The sequence below is a fragment of the Branchiostoma belcheri genome, unplaced genomic scaffold (genome assembly GCF_001625305.1).
Source record: "Branchiostoma belcheri isolate BF01 breed outbred unplaced genomic scaffold, Haploidv18h27 scaffold12, whole genome shotgun sequence".
Taxonomy (NCBI): Eukaryota; Metazoa; Chordata; class Leptocardii; order Amphioxiformes; family Branchiostomatidae; genus Branchiostoma; species Branchiostoma belcheri.
In genome coordinates this window covers 2,778,471-2,792,244 of record NW_017802602.1, presented here as the reverse complement: position 1 = coordinate 2,792,244, position 13,774 = coordinate 2,778,471, and the positions used below count along the sequence as shown (strand labels likewise).

Below are 13,774 nucleotides of genomic sequence, written 5' to 3'. Positions count from 1 at the left end.
CTTCACACATCAAATGTACATACCTAGGGTATGTTGCAGTAAAAATATCTTTAAGCACACTATTTCTTAAGGTGGTGATATTATGGACCCTGGTGATATTATGGACACAGATGTTACCACTTTTTTCTAAATAACCTCTTCTATCTATTTGTAGTGCTCCCAGACGTGATTTGTGTGTTGCCGGAGACTGTAGTCTATAATGTGACTAGCTAAAAATTCTGTCTAAATCTTTATGAGTTTGTTTTGACTATCATATTATAAGTCCTTCCCACAACACATTGTGTATAGGGTGGCACCCATGTCCATTTCAGGTGTTAGTCCATTTCTGTAGGCAGGTGTACAAGCATTGCTTTGGCTCTTGGTCAAGTTGTTATCTTAGTAACAATAACCCGGGTAGTGAGTAAGTGAGTGTCTTGCCATCATTTGGAAGTTTTAGACTTACTAGCAGTTTCCTCACATGCATTCATGATCACCCTACAATATCACAGTTCATTGGAAGGTTCCTATCCACTGTGAAAATATTGTAATAATCTTTAGTAAACCTCTTCCCCCAGACACTCCTGAGACTGTTGGAAGTATGGAGTGACTCCAGTGCCATTAAACACACCTCATACGACCAGCATGCTTACCTGTCTAAAGCCATCCTGGCTGGGCTCGCACATCTCAACAGCAAGGACAAACAGGAACACAAGCAAGGTAAAACATTTTTCATGGTAGTATGGTAAGCAGTGTTGTCATGAGATGTCTGTTTCTCAGTCAGCACGAGTAACCAACTACATGTTGTACATATCTTGAAAGTTCATCTGTGTTGGTAGAAGTCATTATGCAGCAAGATTAAACTGTAATTTCCAACACAAGTGACGTCACGGAAGCGGTGGATTGCTCATTCCTTGACAAAGACTGGAGTTGTAGAGTCAAAAATTTGGGTGAGTCCAATTTCTTATGTCGGAAATTACAGTTTAATCTTGCTGCATAATACATGTTGTACATGTAAACTTGTGGGCTGAATATTAGCCAAAAGAGTATCACCTATTTTAATCTGTGTATCGTTTTTTTGTCTTAGGAGTGTTTTTTATTGGTATAACATTTGTTGTTTTCATTCTTACAGACTTGATTAGAAGACTACTGGAGGGAGTTCAACATCACATAGACAGTCCTGTCGTTAAGGTATGAAGCACATACACCTGTATGCATCAAAGCAGTTGACATACCTGGGTCGGTAGTAGGTCCGGTAGTATTGTATTTGTCATGCAGAACAGTTAATATATTCTCTAATTTCACTCTTTTCCATATTTTTATCTAGATCCGTCGTCTTGGCATGATTGTAGCAGAGAGTGTAACCAAGACAGTAGACCCTGATGGACAGACACTCAAGTTTGAGGTACTAAAACAGATATTTGCAATATAGTTTGTTCAGCCTAGACCTGCTGAATGATATTGTTTCCAGGGACACTTAGCCTGGAGTCCAGCCTTGTTAGCCTGAGCCTATTGTTGGTGGCGTATCAGAATAAAGCTAAGACTGGACTCCAGGCTAAAGGACACTAGTACTGTCTCTTGAAAACTTTTTGTGCTATATTAACCCTTACTACGCTTCCACAATTGATAAATTACAAATTTTATTCTGTTTGTTCTTCAGTATGAGGAGGATGAAGAAACTACAAGGCTGATTTCGCTCCTCACACCTCCCCCTGATCCTGGAGATGAACCTGAAGTTGAGCAGGAAACAGAAACAGTCTTTCTGAAGAAAACACCACTGCCACAGAAGGAGGACTCTACCAAAACCTCCTCAGATGCTCAGGAAGGGAAGGTGACGTCACCTCAAAACAAGGAGGGTTCTGACTCTGAGCTAGACAGGTATACATGTGACCAATCAGATTTGTATTTGCTCAAATGATTTCTTGTGATTGGTTGACAGATAGGATTGAACTGTGCTCCTGATTGGCTGACAGATGTGGTTGAACCGTGTCTCCTGATTGGCTGACAGATATGATTGAATTCTGTCTCCTTATTGGCTGACAGATTGGATTCATTTGACCTGAATGGTTGACAGATGTGATGCTTTCCTGGTTTAGATTTTACTGAAAAATTGTGAACTCTTTTTCAGTGATGATGACCTTGAGCCATATGACATGCCGGAAGACGTCAAAATGTCCAAGGTCAAGCCACCTGTCTACATCAGGGACTGTCTTGATGGTGAGAAACTTGTAATGTGTAGTATGAAGACTTAACTGTTGGTTAAGCACTTGAGGTGTCTGTTTAAGCTGTCCTCACTATAGATTTAAGTTACATTCGGTAGCAATGACATATGACAATTGACAATAACATATGACAATTGACAATGACATATGACAATTGACAATGACATATGACAATTGACAATGACATATGACAATGACATTGTACTAGTACCGGTAGTATCACTTCAAGAACAGGTTTTGTACTTTAAATTTCTATTGAGAATTGATTTTTTTGTTTAGGTCTCATAGCTGATGAGGATGGGGATAGAGTAGAGGCCTGTCTGGGTGTTTGTGAGCAACTAGTGAGAAGACAACCAGACAACTTAGAAGAGGTGAGAACTAGCAAAAGCGCAAAGGCATAAACTATATGTACAGTACATGTATGTTAAGATGGCATTAAGCACACAGTAAATGTAGTTGCAATACAGTGACAGTTTGTGAATTTTGATTCTTTTGCTTTTTTTCGCACATAATTTTTTTGCTTGAAGAGATTGTATTTCGCCAATAGTAATGTTACCTATTTGCAAGCATTGTATATTTATTCATCCCAAAATTCACAGGTCTGTGTGGAGCTGGTGAAAATTCTGCTGCATCTACAGAACAGCTATGCTATCCCAGAATTCACCAGGCTCAGAAGAGAAGCCATGTTGGCCACAGCAGTCTTCTGTCCTCTGCAGGTTTATATGTCTTTAAATTTCTGAAAAGGTTTACTTATTATTTCATGTTGAATATTGTACAGTACATAATGTATGTTTGCTAGTATAGTATGTAACGTTACATGTAGTGCCATACTTCATTTTAATCTGAAATCTGAAAGAGAAAAAAAGATTCACAGGAAAGACATGACATTATGTTACATGACTTTGTATATATATTTGTACTTTGTCAGTCAACATTAACTTGTTTTTTTGTTTACAGATTTCTCAGTATCTGACTACTGAGTTCTATGCACCAAACTACACTATAATGCAAAGGCTGGACATGTTGGAGGTCAGTCATTTTCAAACAAACAAACAAAGAAACAAACAAACAAGCAAACAAACAAACAAACAAACAAAGAATGCACAGCAATAAACCACTCAATAAATGCAGTTACTTATCCTTCATTCCTTACATTTATCCTACATTTCTTACATTTTTCCGATTTCTGCTTGTTTTCTAGTGATAAAAATTTAAAAAAAGTTTTCTCCTCTCTGCTCCCTGCAGGTTTTAGTAGGAGCCGCTCAGGAACTTTCCCAGCCAGTGGAACAGAAGAAGGACACGAGACCAGAACCTCTGGTGCAGCCTCTCCCTGCCCCTGCTGAACAGGCTGGGGAACCCCGACACTGGAGGGAGGTTGTACAGAGGAGGATTGAGAAGAAGACCAGGAGATTTGCTAAGGTAGCTGTCTAAGACAGTGATCGGTCTTTCAATTTTGTAGAAGACTTGGCTGGAGATTCAATGAGTTTTCTTTCCATGTATAATTTCGTCTAGTCTGGGTGCCATCTGTCATTACAAATCGTTTGCACCCAAGATAAATTCCGTAAGGTTGGTGAATGCAAATTACATTGTATTTATTTGTGAACACTTATTTAGCAAGAGCATTATGTTTGGGACTGCATTGTTAGCAGTAACATCTAGCTTCAGTGCATAGTCTACCATAACCAGTAACAGCTTCAGTGCATGTGTGTCATAATTGCCCTGATGAAAATGACACATGGCTCTTGTGAAACAAGTGGTTGTGAATAAAGAACTTTGCTATTCAATTTAATTTTCTTTATTTTGTTGGAAGACTGGTAACTGCCATGTATAGTAACTTAAAAAGTTACTAAATTTGTAAATATCATCAAAGAAGTACATGTATGTATATTTGTACTGAATCATTGTGCTTGGACATAATCATAATCAACAAGGCAATCTTGTAATGTCTTGTGTTTTAGGGAGCCAGCAAACCAGATCCAACCCCAGTACCCAACAAGTTTCACCACGTGGCCGGGCACTTCTTCTTCCCACTTCTCAAGAACTATGACAGGTGAAAGTTCTATGGAAGACTTTCTATAAGTTCTTACATGTGTACTAGGTAATACCTTGATTCAATGATTTAATACAACACAATATTGAAAGGACAGAAAGTTCTGGAGGTCTAACTTTGTATGCTACACCTCCTCGGAGGATGATTAATGATGATGATGATGATTGAATGGTATGAAAAAATCACAGTGACACAAGCTTTAAGTTAAGAAGATGTAAGAAAGACTCAACACACAGTGTAAAGAAAATTTGAACCGGCCTTCCAAGGACTAATATTTGAACCATCTCTGTTGACTTGCACATTAGTGATTACTATGAAAAAAGTAAAAATAACGTCTGTTTCTGTTTTTGCTTGTACAACAGTCGTCAGAACACCCTGGACATGTTAGGAGAGGATGCCCTGGTGTTGGGCAGGCTGGTGTACTCACTAGGGGCGATACTGTATGCTGCTGCAAACACTATGGTAGGTTTGTAAATTTATAATCTTTTGCTTTTCAGTTTTTTGTGTTTCATGACTTTTCTGAGACTCTTGAGTTGCCTTAAGTTAAGTTTTTGTGTATCTCAAAGTTCTCTTTTTAACGAAGATAACACAAACATGTAGATTGCTGTTTTCTTTACACCAGGTTGCAAGACAAATGGCCAAGTCCCTGCTGGAGTTTGTCTGGGTGCTACGCTTCCACACGGAACCGTGAGTTGTAGTACTGTATATTTGCAGTATTTTTACAGATGCCTGCAAATAGAGGAAGGATTCTGATAGACATGTTGCCAAGGGTAACCACACCCATGTTTCATTGATAATGGATGATATTATTATAGGGTACCTTAAGTCTGTGTAAAAAAGTTTAAATATTTTATTTTTCTTTTTCTTTTTCTTGTCCAGGTATGTGCGTCAGTCTTTGTTGTTTGCTGTCTCCATGGTGATCCTGAGTGTCCCCGCCCATGTCCTGACCTCTGACCTCCAGGAGGAGATAGTCGAAGGGCAGCAGTGGTTACAAGGTGTGAAAAGATGCCCAAGATGTCAAATATTAAACACTATATAACTCTGACTGTTTCTTTATTTACAATCCCCATTCTTTCAAATTAAAGATAAAATGCTGTATTCATTGTTGCTGTTGCATATAGTATTGATGTTGTGATCTAGCTACCAGGCTTCGGGAAGCAACTGGAAAGAGTACAAATTGGCCAAATAGACAGATGATATGCCAGGAGAGTTGCAGCCGCCAGCCACTTCGCGAAGCTTGGTAGAGGCTAGTCATGATCAAGAAGAGTCATATACATCCAATTGTACATGTAAGTCTTAATGTTCCCTTCTTTCTCCAGATGTGTTGGAGAAGGACACAGATGCAGAATGCCAGAAACTGGCCGTGCAGACTCTGATGCTGCTGCAGAACACACTTCAGCAGGTAGGGGGCAGCGCTAACATTCACATTTACGCATTTAAAAAAATCATGGAGTCACCATTTCACTACTATTTGTGTATTATATGTAATGTTACATGTGCTAGTAAGAAGTATACCATATTTCTTCATTGGAAAACATTACAGGATCCAACATACTATCAGGTTTTACGGGCTCAACATTATTTGGTTTACTGTACTAATATCTTTAATATTTTTTTCAGGAGTTGGGTGGAAGAGATACTGTTGATCAGAAATAGCTACATGCACTGAGTTGTTAACTGGTGAACAACAATGTACAATAGAAATACAAGACCTATATTGAATTTCATGGTGTCCTGATTTTGCAGTAAGAGTCTTCAACAGTTAGGTCTATACTTTGTTAGATCGTGGTGGAGGACCTACTATAGTACTACAAGCTAGATATGTTTCTGTCCTCCCTAGCACATTATCTCTTATGTTTATAAACATGCACTATTAATTAATTATAATACAATGTATTAGTAATAACTTATAACATAGATATAGATATATAGTAATAACAGAAGTGTAACATTTCATGATCCTCATGTGTTTAGGATTATCAAATCAACAGAAAAAAAGATTAAAAAAAATTCATTATTTGAATCTAGACCAAAAATGTAACCACCTGTTCCTTAAGTCCAGGGCGTATTCCAACTCATCAAAATCAAGTTAGTAACTTTTCCCCATCATTTCCTTAACACGTAGATGTACTAAGATATCCATCATTGTTTTGATGGTGCTGATTTTTTTTTTTATATTCGAACATGTAATCGCAAGACGTGGTGATGGCACACTCAAGTTTTTTCAACTTATATTAATGCCGCCACCAACACAGGGGACATTACAATACATTGTACTCATTTACACCTGAGCGAAGTGAGGAAAGTCGTGTAAAGTGCCTTTCCCAAGGGCACAAGATCGGTGGCAGGTCAGGACTCAAACCCGCGACCTCTTGGTTACGAGTCGAGCACTCTGCCGCTACGCCATGATACCCCTCATGGTGCTGATTGTTTAGTTCCTGGCCACGGCTATCATATCAAAAGGTTTGGGAGCACGTATGCCTGCAGTGATCCCCTCATGCGGTGACACAGAAGCGCCATCTGGCAGTTTGAAGGTGAAGTGCTGCATGAGTGAAGTGAAGAACAGGAAGAGTTCCATGCGAGCCAGCTGCTCACCAAGACACATCCGCGGTCCTGTGGGGAAAAAAGACACATTACAGAATCATAAAGCTACACATAGGTACTTATCATAAGCAATGGGACTGATCAAACCCTTTCACCTATAAGTGGAAATTCCCACTACACTTTCATGATCAATTTGTTGATGAAGACCATTTGTTATGCAGCAGTGAAAAGCTATCAAGGCAAATGTGCAAATAATCTGTGCATCAAGTATGGTACAGGAATCTCAACAAAGAGCAGCCAAGTTTCTACAGAAAAAAAGTTATACAGAATGCTCATTTTTCATTTGGTTATGGTCATGTTCCTGGTAAATTGTATACTGTGACAAAGTGCTAAATTAAGAAGGAACACACAAATTTGCTGTAAAAGGGGTTGGTGGAAAAAGCGGTCCAGTCTGAATTGGTAACCCCTTAACAGGGCCCGGGGTGGAAGAAGTTGTCTGATGGCACATGATTGAACAAACCTGCAGAAAAAGGCATGGCGTGTTCGTCCTTCTTGTACTGTACAGTATGGCAAAGTGCTCAATAAAGATTAGAGAAGCAAGGTAGGGTCCGGACTTGTAACCCCTGAACAGGGACCGGACTGGAAAAAGTGGTCTGAAGCAGATAGTTGAACAAACCTGCAGAAAAAGGCATGACGTGCTCGTCCTTCTTGTACTGCCCCCTCCCGTCCAGGAAGCGGGTGGGGTCAAACTTGTACGGGTCTGGAAACAGCTTCTCATCGTAGTGAACCGACCACAGGTTGGGGAGGACCATCGTCTGATTTGGAATGTGGTATCTGAAATATATACCACATCAGCATGAAAGTTCATCTGAGTTGGTATATTACATTATGAAAAAACTTAAACTTTTCTCCAACTCAAAAATTGACTCACCAGAAATTTTCGAGTCTTCCTTAGCTATCTGACTCAAATGCTGTGGACACGTGATTTTTCCCACGTGTGACGTCAGCAAAGGGTCAAAGGTTGTCTGAAGTCGATATCGCCCCCCGTCATTCAGTCGAAAATTTCTGGTGAGTCAATTTTTGAGTTGGAGAAAAGTTGTACGGATCAGGAAACAGCTTCTCGTCGTAGTGAACTGACCACAGGTTGGGGAGGACCATGGTCTGATTTGGAATGTGGTATCTGGAACATAACACGATGTTTCTGTCAAACAGTTGGACATAACTCGTAGCTAACAAATGTGTTCTTCTATGTCTATTGGTACAAAGGAGGTTTAAAGAGAAGGCTTTCTCTTTAAACCCCCTCGTTGGTACATGTACATAGCTTGTTTATCGCCGTAGTGAACCGACCACAGGTTGGGGAGGACCATGGTCTGATTCGGAATGTGGTATCTGGAACATAGCACGATATTTCTGTCAAACAGATGGAGAAGGCCGTCTCTTTAAACCCCCTCGTTGGTACATAGCTTGTTTATCATCGTAGTGAACCGACCAGGGGTTGGGGAGGACCATGGTCTGATTTGGAATGTGGTATCTGGAACATGACACGATGTTTCTGTCAAACAGTTGGACATGACTCGTAGCTAACAAATGTGATCTTCTGTGTCTATTTGGCACATATCTTATTAACGATCCATGACAGCCTTCTGAAATCGTCACAAAACAGCTGAATGTCGTATGACACATCTGCTTATATGACTCAATTTGCTGTCGTAAACAAACCATTACTTTATCAATATCCAGGACTGTGACAAATCTATGTTCTTGGATACAAGGAGACTATTCAAAACCGTGTCTGATCCTAACCCCAACCTATTCAGGCCAAAAGAAACTAAACAGGCACGGTTCAGAATAGAGAACATAATTATGTTCTCTCGGCACGGACCGACTCCCCTTGTATATGTTCTCAGTCTTTCTGGCCGATTTCTAATCTTTCCAGTCGCTTCCCGAAGCCTGGTAGAGGCCATGTTTTGAACACAACAGTCCTTACCCGTTGAGGTTAGTGTCTTGCGTCGTGGTGTGGGGCACGATCACAGCGACGATACAGGCGAAGCGGAACACCTCAGTCAGGACAGCCTGTGTGTAGGGCAGCTGGGCACGGTGAGACATGGTCGGGGGCTGGTCCGGACCTAGCACGCTGTCTATCTCTTCTTGTACCTACAGAGGGAAGTAAAGGTACAGTCAAACCTGTCCAAGATGACCACCCATGGCCGGTGGTAAAGCCAGGACGGCCTGTGTGTAGGGCAGCTGGGCACGGTGAGACATGGGGGCTGGTCCGGGCCTAAAACACTGTCTATCTCTTCCTGTCCCTGTAGGGGCAAGTAAAGGTACAGTCAAACTTGTCCAAGAAGACCGCCCATTATCATCGTCGCCGCATTTTAGTGCTTGGCACTGAGGCGGGCCGTCATGATCCTCCACAGTCTTCTGGTTGTTGCTGTCTTTTGCATCCCCTTCATCTGCAACCAATCTCTGCAAGGTCTGGCATGACCGTCCTCTTCCAAGTCATCCTTTTGTTTAACCTTTAACCGGTATACATGTACATTTGTCAGGGCCTCTGCTAAACCTTTAGCTAGGTAACCCAAGAGCGTAGAACAGGACAATTAGCCATTTTCGAGAAACAACTCTGTTTTGTTAAGTTGGCAGAGTCAATTGAGTTTCTATAGTGCTATATAGTCGATGGATAAAGGTCCCATACCTTTCGTTGTATATCCGGATTCGCCATCATAAGAAGGCTGACCCATCGCAGAGCAGTCGATGTGGATTCCGTGCCTCCTATGAACAGGTCAAACACCGTAGCCACCAGTTGGTCCTCGGTGAAGGTGCTGGTACTCGGGTCCTGGGTCTTCATTTCCAACAGGAACGCGTCGATAAAATCCCGGATGTCGTTCCTGTCGAAGGTCTCTTGATGTTCCCTCATCTGTGACCGGATGTAGTCCATAGGGAGGGCGGTTGCCTTCAGCAGCTGTGAAAGAAAAGAAAATGAGAAACGGGGGTTATATAATAGTTTGTTATATAACATGGGGGGTCATTGGGGTCGTGTGGCGTAACGGCAGAGCATTCGGACCAGAACCAAGAGGTCCCGGGTTCGAATCCTGCTGTGTTATCAACCTTGTGCCCTTGGGATAGGCACCGTTAGCACAACTAGGCTGACGAATTAATGACCTGTTACACAAGTCCATCAAAGTAGGGGTGTTTTCTGAAATACTATATGACCTATGAAAACTGCTACGGTATGTAAAAAAACAACGCGCATCATCTCGCGCATACTAGCAGACGACATTCCAAACTACAGAGTGCCAATACAGCAAAGGGGATCGTGAGTTGCAGCTGAGAACGTACAGACCAGACTCATACTGATCTGTCGATGAAGGTTAGACATCCAGGTAATACAATACGCCAAAAAGCAGTTACTCAAGCAACTGGATATGATTTTGATCTCTTTCACAGAGTAAAAATCACAGTTGATTTAGTGTTTTGCCCAAGTTAACGTATAATATTTATCTTACCTTGTCCGCACTGTTCATCACATGCCTAAGGAAAGGAAAGATGTTCTCGGGCATGTTGATGAAGTTGGTCCCGGCAATGGTGTCGAAGTCTTCCATGATCCGCAAAAACTGCGGGTCTTCATACTCGAAGCGATGCGCGAAGACCAGCGAACAGATGACGTTGGTGGTAGCCTTCTGTACCAGCCTGGTGATTTTTTTATTATTTCAACATGCAAAAAAATACAATACATAGTGGTTACGCACTCAAGCAATATGCTTATATTCGCGTCACCACTAGACATGAAATAAAAATTACATCACAAAACATGGGTATCGTCCAGGTAACAAGAGAACAGAATTTAGTTATTATCAAGATATTATAAATGAATACAGAAATATAAATCAGTTGTTAAATCGCTTAGTTTCAGAGAGATATAGCTGTGCAATAATGTCAGTATTTGAGAGTTAACATTAGATGAAAGTAAAGATGATCCTTTAAGTAGCAGATATACAGTAGCACTAGCCTGGTGATGCTGAACGGTTTGCCGCCCGTGTTGAGGATCTCTTGGCACAAGACGGCAGACTCTTCCAGGATTTTGGCCTCCGCACCTCGCTTCCCGAAGCCGAAGCTCCTCAGAGTTAGTAAGGCGAACTTACGGTGCTCCTTCCACAGCGGACCGGACGGGATCATGGCTATACCTGTTATTGGAGAATTAACAAGGAAGATCATAAAGACTATTGCCATAGCGACGATTGTATGTTAATTGCATGTGGTGATGTAAAAATAAATATATATATACGGTATTGCAGTTTGTTTCGTTATTATATGTTGCCAAACCAAGATGGTCCTTTAGCTTATAGAGCTCACGGGTACAGAGGTAATCCTGCGTGACCCAGTATTCTTGTGGTTGACACATACGACATCTTTCCTGGCCAGATCTGAAGCTAAGGAGCCATTAATTAATTCCTATTGCAATGCTTTTGAGTAAGACAGAGGTTCACTACACACGCGTGGAATTAGTACAAATTTCTCAGGAATTGGTAGATTACATACTCTGCTATTGATAGGCTCACTCTTAGGCGTCGCCAAAAATGATGAGAGTTAGGCAAAACTGTAGCCTGGTTTACCAAACCTATTAGCTCCCGTGTCCTATATCGTGTCGGAGAGAATGTAGGACTCGGAAGCTATAGGTTTGGTAACCAGGCTAGCAAAAACTGGTCACTTTCATCTGCTCTTAGCTTCCTGAGAAGGGAAATCCCACCTTTGTTCTTTGAAATCTTGCTGACAATCGCTAGGTGGACGGGTCTGCTGGAGAACGCCTCAGCCTGCTTCACCAGGGCTTGGTAGATCACGTCATAACCACCGAGCACCACGGCATCCTATAACCGTATATATAGAATGGAACTTTTTTTCATCATATTAAGACTGGATCCGCATTACCGCAGATACTGGCATTGTATGTATGGGCCATTAGTATGGCCTAAATATTTTCAGTAAATGGCTCCCATAGTTAAAGTATGTCACGGTATGTGCCACTTTACAATGCACTTGAATACTTTGTTCTGGCGTTTGCAAAAGAAATTCTAATTAAGGTCAACAAGACAGCAAAAACAATATTACACAACATCAGTGCCAGTGCTGGCTTTCTCTCTCACAAAATATCTACACCAACAGCAGTATAGAACAATCATACTAGCGCTTTTGTAACAAAAAAAATCTATGCGTCGTTCCATTTTCACGTCCTCTAACAACTGTATTTCTGAAAACAAAACACTATAGAGCTCACCAGCATCCCCATACGGAAGTACGTGACAGGTCCATATTCCTTCTGCCAGTCCAGGAATTTCAGGTGGAGGTCGTCGGTCTACGTAAGGGCGATCACAGAAACGTTAGTACGATTTTTCTTTCTACCATTTCGTTGAAACTTTGGATATTGCAATGTATATTCAGGGAGGATTAGCGAACCTTAACATGGTAAAAGGACTGTACACTTAATCCTGGATGCAGGTGCTATAGTACGTGTTATATCAGGAACTGCACTATATATCCAGAACCATACTGGCATACACAGGTTCAATAATTGGTCCACACGTGCATAAATCAATCAACAGGATTAAGATGCTCTCTACTTAGCTGAAGATCTAGACCGTCATGATGTTGGTCACCAAGCTTCTGGTGGCCTGACAATTGTAACAATGGACTGTTCCAAACCGTGTCTGAGCATGGTACCAATGAAAATACTTTTCAAGATCAAGATTTTCCTCAGACTGTCAGAGATTGGAACGGTTTCCTCAGGTCAGAACAGAAATATCAGAGCCTGACAAGTTCAAGGAAGCCGAACTACTGCACCTGATGAGGAAACAATAAGGGCACAGCGCACTCCCGTAACTTTTCAAGATCTTTTCAAGATCAAGCGCTAGCAGGACGCCTAGAATCATGATGTAGTCAGGCTACATCTGTTCCGTACCTTAGCGATACTGGGCAGACTTCCAATGACGGGCCAGCACATCGGGCCTGGCGGGAGGTTAACGTTGTTGGGCCGTCTGAAGTACCAGTACGTGAGCAGACTGACCAACAGGAGGGCCAGGCTGGTGCGGCTGTCCAGGAGGTCCAACACTTGGTGGACAACAGACATCTCTAACTCTGTTTGTCTGTTCACGTTCACTTCTCAAAGGTTGCCTGAAATATATAGTTGTAATCAGTTATCTAAGATCCTTCTTGGAATTTTAAATTTTGTAATATTTGAGCGGCGATTTTAAGGTCGCGTGTTTGGAGGTTGACTCCTCACCAAGATTAGTACAATGCTGAACGACGTACCACAGTCTCCTTCACCAGGCCAGGTTCGTTGAAATTTTGATCCTTATGCGCCCTTGTGTTGGCATAAAGTTCAGAATTATACTATGATTACTACCAACACACATGGACTTCCATGATAATTCCATGACTTACGGGGAAATTTTTCAGTATTCTTTTCACCGCAATATTAATCTAGTCGTATTCTTTCTCCGTAGATTATAGAAACGTGTTGTTTTAAGTTAGATGATTAACGTTACATACAGAAAATGACAAGACAGACGTGTTAAAAAAGACACTAACCTTCGATTCGCTTTCCGCTCTACAGATCCTTCATTGACTCAAGGAAATGAAGGAAAGGCCTGCTTGCTTGACTGAAAACACGTCTGGTTCTGACCGTTACTTGCAGACTTGTTGTCGATGCAGCCGTGAAGATCTTCAGTGTTCGCTCCACTGGTCATGAATGACCCGTTCCAAAAGAGCGCTTTAATCTTTCACTCACGATGTGGAAGTAACACTCGGAATAATTCATGAGCATTTTGTTGTTCCGATGTTTTTCAGTACTTTACCCTAATCTGTGGTCTGAGTGAAGCTGACGAATTCGTTGGACCGAGAATAAAGGGTTTAGCAGATCCAAACGGCATACGGTTCAGCTTTGCAGTTTTTGTTCTATGTTTGACTTTCATCTCAGTAACCCTTTCGCTGA

At 41.5% G+C, this 13,774-nt stretch overlaps 2 protein-coding genes across 2 annotated transcripts in view; one reads left to right on the top strand and one right to left on the bottom strand.

The window, feature by feature from the left end:
- Window positions 1-5,963, top strand: part of LOC109462672 (telomere length regulation protein TEL2 homolog) — a 10,790-nt gene extending 4,827 nt beyond the window's left edge. Inside the window, exons 9-23 of the mRNA XM_019759231.1 lie at window positions 555-696; window positions 1,109-1,167; window positions 1,304-1,381; window positions 1,637-1,854; window positions 2,105-2,193; window positions 2,478-2,569; window positions 2,798-2,914; window positions 3,156-3,227; window positions 3,444-3,617; window positions 4,157-4,248; window positions 4,611-4,710; window positions 4,871-4,935; window positions 5,128-5,243; window positions 5,568-5,650; window positions 5,869-5,963. Coding sequence (XP_019614790.1) covers window positions 555-696; window positions 1,109-1,167; window positions 1,304-1,381; window positions 1,637-1,854; window positions 2,105-2,193; window positions 2,478-2,569; window positions 2,798-2,914; window positions 3,156-3,227; window positions 3,444-3,617; window positions 4,157-4,248; window positions 4,611-4,710; window positions 4,871-4,935; window positions 5,128-5,243; window positions 5,568-5,650; window positions 5,869-5,904 — 1,533 coding nt within the window. The 3' untranslated portion in view covers window positions 5,905-5,963. The remainder of the gene's footprint in view (window positions 1-554; window positions 697-1,108; window positions 1,168-1,303; window positions 1,382-1,636; window positions 1,855-2,104; window positions 2,194-2,477; window positions 2,570-2,797; window positions 2,915-3,155; window positions 3,228-3,443; window positions 3,618-4,156; window positions 4,249-4,610; window positions 4,711-4,870; window positions 4,936-5,127; window positions 5,244-5,567; window positions 5,651-5,868) is intronic.
- A 712-nt stretch (window positions 5,964-6,675) lies between these two features.
- LOC109462671 (cytochrome P450 2C15-like) lies at window positions 6,676-12,910 on the bottom strand. The gene is made up of 9 exons (XM_019759230.1): window positions 12,743-12,910; window positions 12,062-12,139; window positions 11,537-11,654; window positions 10,799-10,973; window positions 10,296-10,479; window positions 9,485-9,751; window positions 8,780-8,946; window positions 7,469-7,626; window positions 6,676-6,861 (listed from the first exon to the last, which is right to left on the bottom strand). Exons 1-9 carry the CDS (start codon window positions 12,908-12,910, stop codon window positions 6,680-6,682), a joined length of 1,497 nt encoding a protein of 498 aa, XP_019614789.1. The 3' UTR covers window positions 6,676-6,679.
- Between the last annotated feature and the right edge of the window lie 864 nt (window positions 12,911-13,774).

Bases quoted from the DNA above. Each gene is read 5' to 3' on its own strand.
- LOC109462671 (XM_019759230.1), bottom strand. From the start codon at position 12,910: ATGTCTGTTGTCCACCAAGTGTTGGACCTCCTGGACAGCCGCACCAGC. The intron at 9,752-10,295 runs GTAAGATAAATA...TTTCTTTCACAG, and splicing joins TGATGAACAGTGCGGACAAG to CTGCTGAAGGCAACCGCCCT. The intron at 8,947-9,484 runs GTATGGGACCTT...TTCCCTCTGTAG, and splicing joins ATCCGGATATACAACGAAAG to GTACAAGAAGAGATAGACAG.